Source organism: Orycteropus afer, unplaced genomic scaffold, assembly GCF_000298275.1.
Source record: "Orycteropus afer afer isolate SDZICR_OR568_19922 unplaced genomic scaffold, OryAfe1.0 scaffold00471, whole genome shotgun sequence".
NCBI lineage: Eukaryota > Metazoa > Chordata > Mammalia > Tubulidentata > Orycteropodidae > Orycteropus > Orycteropus afer.
This window is the reverse complement of record NW_006922058.1, coordinates 1,796,584-1,807,517: the sequence shown is the minus strand read 5'-3', so window position 1 is coordinate 1,807,517 and position 10,934 is coordinate 1,796,584. Positions and strand designations below refer to the sequence as shown.

General features: G+C 55.8%; 1 protein-coding gene across 1 annotated transcript; it reads right to left on the bottom strand.

Moving 5' to 3' along the window:
* Window positions 1–7,425: 7,425 nt before the first annotated feature.
* MIOX (myo-inositol oxygenase) lies at window positions 7,426–10,044 on the bottom strand. The gene is made up of 10 exons (XM_007954752.2): window positions 10,030–10,044; window positions 9,480–9,560; window positions 9,185–9,265; window positions 8,919–9,081; window positions 8,767–8,834; window positions 8,577–8,686; window positions 8,433–8,500; window positions 8,294–8,343; window positions 7,667–7,779; window positions 7,426–7,534 (listed from the first exon to the last, which is right to left on the bottom strand). Exons 1-10 carry the CDS (start codon window positions 10,042–10,044, stop codon window positions 7,426–7,428), a joined length of 858 nt encoding a protein of 285 aa, XP_007952943.1.
* Window positions 10,045–10,934: the final 890 nt, after the last annotated feature.

Sequence of the window (10,934 nt, the reverse complement as noted above, 5' to 3'; positions counted from 1 at the left end):
AAAAAAAAAAAAAAAGTTCTTAATTGAAAGTAGTAGTGTTAAAAGCTTAGAGTTGCAGACACTAGTTTCTTAGGGAGCAACCAAATGTCACCATTGTGCTCAATAAACCTCCAGCCTCAGAACAACAACAACAAAAAAATCACATTTGTTGAACATCACCACCAGTCTCATCAGAAAACTCCTAAGTGTCAGGAAACTGTCAGACTCACAGTGGTGATGGTGAATTCAAGTTTTCCAAAATCCTAATGTTTGCTAAAAGCCCAGTTTAGCATGGACAACACATATTCTCATTGTTTACCCTGAAGTGTCAAGCTCACTTTGTTCACTTTTAAGAAAATGCCTGTCACATTCCCAAGACTAAATAGCAACAGTCCTTTTGTCAGCTGTTCTTTCCAGTAAAAATGGTGTGCCATGATGAAAGTGGCTAGTTCAGCTGGCAACTCAAACAATCCCACAAATCCTTTTCATCCAGACAACTGCTGTGTCTCATATTCAGCAGCAGTGCTTGGTGTGTACTTCCCATATTATCACACAGAATATCAGAGAGACATGGAACCAATGGACATTCAGTCATGTCAGTAATCAGCTTCATCATGCTTTCTGTACCTCTGAACTGCATATGTGTGCTGCTGAAGAATGTAGTGAAGAGTGGAGGAAACACCACACAAAAAAAATTTTTTTTTAAATATACTGAACTGAGAGATATGCAACAAATATACCAACTCAGGACCATAGTACTGGAGGGACACCAGATTCCACTGACACAACAAAATACATAAAAATCTTGTTCCTCATCCTACATTGGTGAGTAGTGACTGGGGTCTTAAAAGCTTTCAAGTGACCATCTAAGATGCAGCTAATGGTCTCCTATCATTGGAAGCAAAGAAGAGTGCAAAAAACCAACGGCATTTGGAAGCAATCAGCCCTAGGACATGATGGACCTCGAGACCAGAAGAACTAGATGGTGCCCAGCTACCAATGCCAATCACTCAGGAAAGGATCAAAACTGGAGATCCTGTATAGAGTGGGAGGGAAAACATGGAACAAAATCCAAAAACACAATAATGACCAGAAGTACTGGTCAGATGGAGTCTGGTGAGACCCCCATTACTATGGCCCTGGGATACATTTGGGGCCTGGAATAAAACTCACTCCCAGGGGCTAGCTTTCAGCCCAATAGTAAACAAGATGTACATGCAGACAATTCAACCCAGAGTGATGCATCCATATTCTCCATGGAGATGCATCCCTTGGAGCAATCAACCACAGGACACCAGAGGGGCAACAACAACTACAACAACAACAACAAAAATGTACTGAAGCCATACAGTTGATGACATGGTCCTGATTTGTGTGAGGGTGTCACAGCTGCACGTGTGTACCTGTGAGGAACATGTTGATGCTGTACAGTTGGTGACACGGTCCTGATTCGTGTGAGCGTGTCACAGCTGCATGTGTGCCTGTGAGGAACATGGCGATGCTATAGAGTTGGTGACATGGTCCAGGTTCTTGTGAGGATGTCACAGCTGCACGTGTGTGCCCATGAGGAACATGGTGATGCTGTACAGTTGGTGACTCTGATTCGTGCGAGGGGTCACAGCTGAATGTGTGTGCCCGTGACGGATGTGGAGATGCTGTACAGTTGGTGACTGATTCGTGTAAGGGGTCACAGCTGCACATGTGTGCCTGTAAGGATCATGGTGATGCTGTACAGTTGGTGACACTGTCCAGGTTCTTGTGAGAGCACCAGCCTTTGACCCAGTACTGCCTTTGTACCAGGAGTCCCTGGATGGCATAAATAGTTAAGTGCTGGACCACTGACTGAAAGGTTGGTGGTTCCTCAATCAGAGGCACCTTGGAAGAGGCCTGGTGATGTGTGTCTGAAATGTCACAGCCTACAAAGTCCTGTGTGGCTCATTCCTTCTCTGAGACACGTGGGGCGTCATGAGTCAGAAATGGCATGGTCGGCTGCTTTGGGGTTTTCTGGTGTGGCTTCTACATCATCGGTACAAATGTCTGCACAGTGCAGAGGGCAAATCGCATCTTAGTATGTTTATGAAAATGGCTTTGACCCTGCAGGTCCCTGAACAGGCTCCGGGGGTACCCAGCAACGTAGGAATCCACATCACAGACATCTGGGGGAAGCTCTGGAGTCTTAAACGCAGAAGAGTGAACTTGTCCTGCTATCTCCCTGGCTCACTTTGTGCATCTGAAGCAGTCCTTTCCTCTGGTATGTGCCATGTTGTCCCCACGCCCTGGCCTCCAACAGGCCCTTCTTTCCAGAGCAGCAAAGCCATAATTAGCAGTGTTGCTCACGGAGCCGTGGGCTGCTGGCTTTCCAGTACCAGCAGCATTTCCCCGTATGCAGCCCCAGATCTCAGGGCTAGAGGACAGTCCTTGGAGGGAGCACAGCCCTGCAGGCACTTGGCCTTGGCCTCTGGCCTCCAGAGCTGTGAGAGACTAACCAGCAGTGCATGGTTCTTTCTCACTGCAGCCCTAGGAAACCAGTACAAATATATTCTCCATAAATTCTTCCAGCTCCCTCTGAGGACTTCAAGCTACCTGGGGTGGGATAAGTAGGGAGCAGAGGTGGGGTCAGGGGTCCAGAACAGACTGCTAGGGTGAGGAGAGCCCTGCAGAGCACCTTCCCCATCTCCCTGCTTGGTCAGGGAACCCCACAGCCCTGCTTGTCGGTGTGTTTGTCTTCTGTGCTCTGTGCCCGGGACAGGAGAGGTACCTGTCTGCTCCCCAGCCGGAGCAGAGACAGTGGCAGCCCCATGGGGCAGGGGAGGGGCTCAAGCCAGGTGGGTCCGAGCCCAGGGACCCCTCTTGCCTGCAGCTTTGAGTGCACGTGAACCCACCCTCCAGGAATGACGTCCTGCGCTCATTGCAGATACAGCAACAGCGATGGCTTCATTAAAGCGCGTCGCTGGTCTTGCTGCTTACAGCTCTTCACAACAGCCTAGGGGCTGCAAGGCTGTGGCTCCAAGGGGCTGTGGCTGCAGCGGGTCTCATCCTGTGACTGCAAGTACTGCTGCCAGGACCTCCTGTCCTTCTGGAACTGGGGTCTTGCTCCTGGGAGTGTCTCTTGAGGATCTCACTGCTGAGGTCTCATTCTTGGCCTGAGGTCTGGCTTCTGGAGGTCTCATTCCTCAACTGGGGGTTGCTTGTAGGCTAGAGGTCTCACTCCTGATGTCTTGCTCCTGGGCCAGGAGTCTTGCTCCTGGGAGGTCCACTCCTGGGAATCTAACTCCCTCGGTTCTCACTGCTAAAGTCTTGTTCCTGGACTGGGGGTCTTGCTCCTAGACCAGGGGGTCTTATCCATGGGAATCTCCCTTCTGGGCCTTGGCCCTCCTGTGCACTGGCCTATAGGGTTAAAGCTCAGAGACCTGTTGTCACCTTCTGAAGGGCCCAGGATCAGGCTATGCCGGGGTGCCAGGCTCAGTGGCAGGAAGACAAATATAACAGGTTGGGGGCTATACCCGAGGGGCTTGAAGAGGGGTTTGGAGTCCTGCCCATGCTGACTTAGGAGTAACAAGGTAGGTCTGGGGGGCTGGGGCAGGGTACTAAGGTCCTGGGTAGGGCTGGTGGCCTGGGTGATGGCTCAGGTATGCCGCTGCCCAGAGCTGGATGCCAGCAGTGCTGACAGAGGACAGCTGAGCAAGGGCAGCTCTGCCCCCAGGGCCAGTGGGTCCCCAGGGAGGAAGGGGCAGGGGCCTGTGGGGCCTGTGGATCCCCAGGCTGTGGGGAGCGGTCCTGATGCACCCTGAGTTACAGGGGCTGGTGGCTCCCCAGGGGAGGCAGGGAGGAGGCTGGTGCACCCTGAGGTGAAGGGGCCTGGATGTTTGGGTGCCAGAGCAGGGTGGCCTGGTTGAGTCCCTGCCCTCCCCCAAGCCCTTTTGGCATTCCCCACTGAGGGTTTGAAAGGAGTTCAGAGAGGCCAGGGAAGGGGCAGAGGAAGGCAGCTTGTTCCTGCTCTGGGCCCAGGAGGGGCTTGGAGGTGCTCAGGGAGCTGCCCCAGACCTTGGTCTGACTCTTCCCTTCCCCTCCAGGCCAGCTCCCCTCTGACAGCCAGCTGCCCTACTGACCTGCTGCATCCCTCCCTGCCGCAAGCTCACCCCCAGCCCCTGGGTAAGCCCGGGCTCTGAGCCCACCTCCCCAGCACCCCTGCACCCCCCCCTACAGAATGACTCCAGGGGCCCTCACAGCTGAGGGATGGTAGAGGGAGCTGAAGGGCAAATGAGAATTCCCCAGGAGGGGTCGAGTGGGGGGCAACTTGAACAAAGGCCCCTCTCCTTCCCCCACACGTGATAGGAGGTAGGAGTGGGCACAGATGAAGCTGAGGGTTTGCAGGGAGAGCCGAGTAGGGGAGTCTGGACGGTTGGGGTGCAGTTGGGCTGGGGGTGGGTTGGTGGCGGCCACACTAACATCCAATGGCCAAGAGCAGGGTGGAGAGGTGGGTGGACTTTCAGCGGAGTGAGTGCCCCGTTCTGCATGTGGGCTTAGAATACCACCTTCCACGAAAAGCAGTGAGGGCTCCAGGCTTGGAATCCTGGGTCGGCCTGGTCCCTGCAGTAGGCCCAAAAATAGTTCCCAAGAGACCCCCCTGGCAGTTGTGGATGTGATTCATTTAAAGAGCCTTACAGAAGGTGGTGCAGCAGCTAGACGCTCAGCTGGTGGTTCAAACCCACCAGCAGTTGTCCATAAAGACTGTTGTTGTGTTTGTCATCGAGTCAGATGTGACTCAGAGCGACCCCTCCCTGGGTTTCTGAGGCGGTATCACTACGGAAGTAGATTGCCCAACCTTCCTTCCGAGGAGTGGCTGGTGGGTTTGAACCGCCAGCCTTCTGGTTAGCAGTCAAGTGCTTTAGCCACTATGCTACCAGAGCTCCCACCATACCTTGGAAATCCTCTAGGGCAGTTCCGCTCTGTCCTCTAGGGGCGCTGTGGGTCGGAATGGACTCTACCGCTGTGGGTTTGGTTTGGCTTGGTGAGATGTATTTAAGACAAAGACTTTTAGATGAGGTGATCCTGGATCATCCAAGAACAACTTTCCTTTCATGAGACAGGAGAGGAGAAGGCACAGACCGGGGGAGAAGGCCATGTGAGGACAGGCCGGAGATGGAGTGGTGCTACAGCAAACCCCAGAGCACCTGGGCCTCTGGAGGACTGAAGAGGCAGGAGCAGGTCCTTCCCGAGAGCCTTCGAAGAGAGCAGCCCCTGCTGACACTCCATTTCCTACTCTGGCCTCCTGAACCCTGAGTCTTAACTGTTGTGTCAGCCACCCAGCATGCGGTCATCTGTCATACAGCCCAGGAAACTCACCAAGGCTGGACCCCAGATCCACCCCTCCTGCAGCCAAGGATGGGACAATCTGAGCCCAGCAAGGAAAATAGCTCCGTGGATGAAAGCCCCCTGAGTAAGCTGAAGCCTGTACGTTCGTGATACAACAAACAGACTGATCCCTTTGCCAGGAGGCCAATGCTAGAGAACTGATCACTGACAAGGAGGACTCAGCATGTGTCCTGCCTGCCCTGGGCAATCCCCCAGAGACGTCTCTTCTGGAAGAGCTCCTGCGAGCGAGCGAGCGAGGGATGCGGGAGCGAGGGATGCGGGAGCGAGGGATGCGGGAGCGAGGGATGCGGGAGCGAGGGATGTGGGAGCGAGGGAGCTGGAGCACCTCCACCATTCAGCAGCCCTGGTGAGCACCTGTGCCTGCTAATGCCGAGGAGAGACAGGCAGTACATGCCTCTCCCAGGAGCACACCTCCCTCCAAAACAAGATCTGGTCTCATTTAGCGTCTATGTGCATGGGTTGATTGTGGATCCAAATAAAATCAAATCTTTGACAATTTCAATCTTTTCTCTATTTATCTTGATGCTGCTTATTGGTCCAGTGGGAGGATTTTTGTTTTCTTTATGTTCAGTGTAATCCACCCCTGCTGCCACACACGAAGGCTGTAGTCTTTGATCTTCATCAGTAAGTGCTTCATGTCATCCTCACTTTCAGCAAGAAAAGTTGTGTCGTCTGCATATCGCAGGTTGTTAATGAGTCTTCCTCAAATCCTGATGCTGTGTTCTTCTGTAGTCCAGCTTCTCAGATTATCAACACCCATGAAAGCAGCACTCAAGAAATCAGATGTTGTATTGCACTGGGCAAATTTGCTGTGAAACACCTCTTTAAAGTGTTGAAGAGCAAAGATGTCACTTTGAATATTAAGATCTGCCTGACTCAAGCCATGGTATTTTCAATTGCTTCATATGCATGTGAAAGCTGAACAGTGAATAAGAAAGGCAGAGAATAATCGATGCCTTTGGATTGTGGTGTTGGTGAAGAATCCTGAAAATACCATGGACCGCCAAAAGAACAAACAAATGTGTCCTGGAAGAAGTGCAGCCAGAATGTTCCTTGGAAGCGAGACTTTGTCTCACCCACTTTGGCCATGTTGTCAGAAGGAACCAGTCCCTGGAGAAGGATGTCATGCTTGGTGAAGCGGAAGGTGAGCGCAAAAAGGGAAGACCCTCAAGAGATGGATTGACACGGTGGATGCTATGATGGGCTCAAGCACAGCAAGTATTGTGAGGATGGGCAGTGTTTCTGTTTTACACAGGGAAGCTATGAATTGGCATCCACTCGATGACACCTAACAACAACAACAACATACACTGTGTATTTAGCAGGAAATGCAGAGGAAACTTAATTCACACCGTGGGACTCCTGAAGCTATTGGGAGCTGTCAAGATTAACCCTGTGCAATGAACAAAATCCCAACTAAAGGGGGTCCTCTGAGGCCCAGGACCCATTTTCTTCAAAAACAAGCTGCAGAGGAAGAAAGGGATGAAGGAAGCCTGGAGCTGGCAGACTTGGACCACATTCAGGGAGGCGCACCTCACAGCCTCACAGAGTAAGGGGTGACTGGCAGTTAGCTAGATGGGGGCAGCTCTGTGGGGGCTGAGCCTGGGGGCACGGGGGGGGCGCTGGTGGGCTCCAGCGGGGGTACAATCCTGGTATAGCAGTTGATCTGAGATCTGGGGTATAGTGTCTTCTATAGATGAGGTCTTTGGTTATCAAGTTTTTGAAAGGAGACAGAGCACCCAAGACTGGGTGACTCTTTTGAGAGTGGGAGGCGACTGGGAGGAGTTGGTAACCCCGACTCAGATCCTGGGCTGATTCACTGAATAGAGGGGTGCAGAATTCACCTCTTGTCCCCTCTGCCTGGAGCCACCCCTGCTGCCACACACAGCCCAACAGAAGGAGGGGACAGAGACCCCCAAGGATACTTCAAGGTCTTTATTGCTGCTGGCCACAGTGGCTGTGCCTGGGGTGCCGACCGCAGGAGGGTATGAAGGTCCCTCTGGAAAGCCCAGTTAAGGTCCTGACAGTGCTGGGGCTGGACTGGGCCAGTCACCCCCACAGGCTGGCAAGTCACCAGTTCAGGACTCCAGGGCAGTACTTGTCAATGAGCCCCTGGTAGTAGGGCCGCAGCTTGTCCACATCAGGCAGGTCTGGGCACTTGGTGTACAGGTCAAACTTGCTGTGGGAGAGGAGCAGTGAGGTCGGAGGGCCCAGGGCCCGCCTCCCTTCTCTACCCTCCCCTGTCTGCCCCCTCACTCGCACCCCCACCCCAAGGGACCCTTTCCAGTCCCCCTCCCCCACATGGTCATACTTGAACTCCTGCACCCAGGGCAGCATGGCCAGGTCCTTCTCACTGCACAGCTGCTGGTAGTCACCACCCGTGTGCCATGGGTAAAAGGAGTGGAACCGGATCATGTAGAAGGCCTGCAGGGGTACACCCAGCATGCTGTCTGCTCAAGGTGGTGGGGGCAGCAGTGGGACTCAGTGGGGCTGGGCCAGACCGGGTGGGGATGGAACTGGGTAGGGCTGGGCTGGGCTGGGCTGGGCTGGGCTAGACTGAGACGGGCCGGGCTAGGCTGGACTGTGCTGGACTGAGTTGGGCTAAACTGGGCTGGACTGGACTGGGCCGGGCTGGACTAAGTTGGACTGGGCTGGGCTGAGTTGGGCTGGATTCAGCTGGCCTGGACTGAGCTGGGCTGAGCTGGGCTGGGCTGGGCTAGGCTGGACTGAGCTGGACTGGGCTGGACTGAGCTGGACTGGGCTTGGCTGAGTTGGGCTGGACTGAGCTGGGCTGGACTGAGCTGGGCTGGGCTGGGCTTGGCTGAGTTGGGCTGGACTGAGTTGGGCTGAGCTGGGTTGAGCTGGACTGAGCTAGACTGAGCTGGGCTGGGCTGGGCTGGGCTGGGCTGGGTTGGGCTCCGGCTCGGATGGCCCCTACCTCCGGGGGGAGGGAGACTTTGTTGAACTTCATCATCTGGTACATGTACTCTGAGGGAAAGAGGGTGTCAATTGCCAGGCCCCAGCCTGAGGAGCTGAGGAGCGGTGCCCCTAACCTCTCCCCCTCCTGCCATCCTCACCGTCGTGGCCCCAGGACATGAGGACATTCTCCAGACCGCAGTGGGGCTGGTACATACCGAGCTCTGTGCTGCAGTGAGAGACTAGGGTCAGGAGCCAGGGGCACAGGAGTCCCTGGGGAGGGAGGGGTAGAGGTGGGGGGGCACCTGTATTGAGGGTCCTGGAGGTCAGGGTTGTCCTGGAAAGTGGAGTCGCAGAAAACCACAGAGGACTGGGGATGGCAGCCGACGGGGAAGGTGTCACCAACGACTGCCCACTGGGGACAGGCAGCATGGTGGGCACAGGCCTGGCTGTCCCAAGCCCAGCCAGGCCCCCCATCCAGGTCCCAGCCCTCACCTGGGGCTCCCCTGCCAGGGCCAGCACCTTCCCCAGGTCATGAAGCAGCCCAACCAGGTGAAACCAGTCTGGGAGGAGACAGACAGGGTAGGGCTCAGAGGGCAGTTGAGGCTTGGCTCCCCATCCCCTGCCCTGGTGGTAGCGGGGTATACCCTTGTCGGGGTGGGCCCTCCGGATGCCCTCTGCGGTCTGGAAGGCATGGAAGGAGTTGGGGAAGTCCACATCCGGGTCTGACTCATCTACCAGCTGGTCTAGCATGTTCACTGCCTCTAGGATGGTCATCTTCTTATACGTGAATTTCCCAAACTGGGCATGCTGGGCCGGAGAGGGGTGTCAGCTGGGCTGTAGGCAAGGCCCACCCGCGGGACCGCTGCCCAGCCGACCCCATTCAGAGAGTAGGGGTACTCTACTAGCATACCTTCGCCCTGACAAAGTCCACCGTCTGATGCGTGTGCATGAGCTTGTAGGTGGCAAAGACACGGTCCAGGAGGGGGCCAGACTGCAAAGCCATGGGTCAGCCCGGCTGCTTGGCTCCCAGAACCCTCACACCTAGGGCCCCACTGTCTCCCAATCTGGGCCCCGCAATGTGTGAGTGGGAGTGCCCCCAGGACCCAATGAATGGAGGGGAGGGGCTTCCCAGTGGCACCCCCTGGAGTTGTTCAGGGTGATCTGCCTGAGGGGGGGTGTGGGGGTGGCCGCCTGGGGTGGCTCACAGTATAGTTTCGGAAGCTGCTCTTGTCCTGGACTGGCTCTGGGTCCACATCAGGTCTGTAGACCAGGGAAGGGTCTGGGCCCTAGGGAGGGAGTTAACCCAGTTCACCCTCATACCAAGCCCATGAGGAAACGAGGGCATCCCCAGGGAGCCCTGATAAGCAGCCTGAGGCCCCAGGATTTGGCGGAGCACTGCTCACAGCCACCACCCACTAAGGCCCTCCGGGCTGAATCCTCTCTCCCCCACCCCCACGTCCTTATCTCTCCTCAGTGTCCTTATCTCCTGCTTGGAAGGATGCACTAGTCTGGGGAGATGCTGAGCCCCAGCCCCCAGGCCAGGCGCCTGCAGCTCAGGAAATCACAGCTGCCTGTGGAGAAGGCTGGGTCCTAGGGACCCTGGGGTTGGGTGCCGCTGACCCTTGCCCCAGCTAGACCAACAAAGGCGGGCCGGAGTCCTTTGACTGGCTGGATGGAATGGGACTGGCGGTAGGCAGCTGGGTGGGGACAGGGTGCTGCCCGCCACCTGAAGGATGGGTTGCCCAGAGTACTCACCACAGCCACCTTCATTCTGAGAGGAACCAGGGCACGAGTGGGCAAGAGCCCCCAGGCCGGGGGGCCTATATATGCTAATAGGTTACATAAGTGACCCGACACCACCCAGCCCCTTGGCCTTGGCCCTCGGTAATGAGTGACCATGCGACCTCCCGCCTGGTCTCAGCAAGTTAATGTGTCAGCTGAGGGTAATCCCCAGCAGCCTCAGTCCCTTGACTGACCCCGGGCTCCACCCTCCCTGAGCAACTGGCCTGGGGAAGCTTGTCCCATGCGTTCTGCAGCCGGCACTGAGCCCCTGCCCACCCCACTGGCCGTCCGTGTTTGAACTCCTACACCCGGGACAGCATGACCAGGTCCTACCTGAAGTCTCCCCTCCCCAGACCACAAAGGTCACCATGTGGGGTGATGGGTTGCTCTGCAGGGCCCTGCAGAGCTCTGACTTGGGGGCTTCCTCGGAGAGAAACATCCTGGTGGTGGTGGCGTGATCTGGCTCCTGCAGCAGCTGCACTGGGAAGAGATGATGAGGGGACCCCAGCTGCTCCATTCCAAATGGCTCCAGCTCCCACAGGTTCCCTCCCTGATGGCCACGGCTATAACTTGATGGCCCATATCGGCCTCCCCACCTGAAAGTCGGCTCAGTCCCAGGAGGGCAGGGAATGCTGCAGGCACATCCTGGTGTGTCTCCCCACTGCCTCAGGTGCTCTGCAAATATCTGTTGGAAGGATGGGGATGGGAACCCCAGGGAGAACTACAGTCATCTCAGAACACAGGGAGGGCTTGGGTGGGAGCAGGGGATCATGGCCAGAATCCGGGGATGTCTTCGAGGTTGGGTGGACAGGATTTGAATTGAGGGTATGAGCTGCGGGCCAGGCAGGTTCTGGAGGGGCCTTGTGGGAGCATCAGGT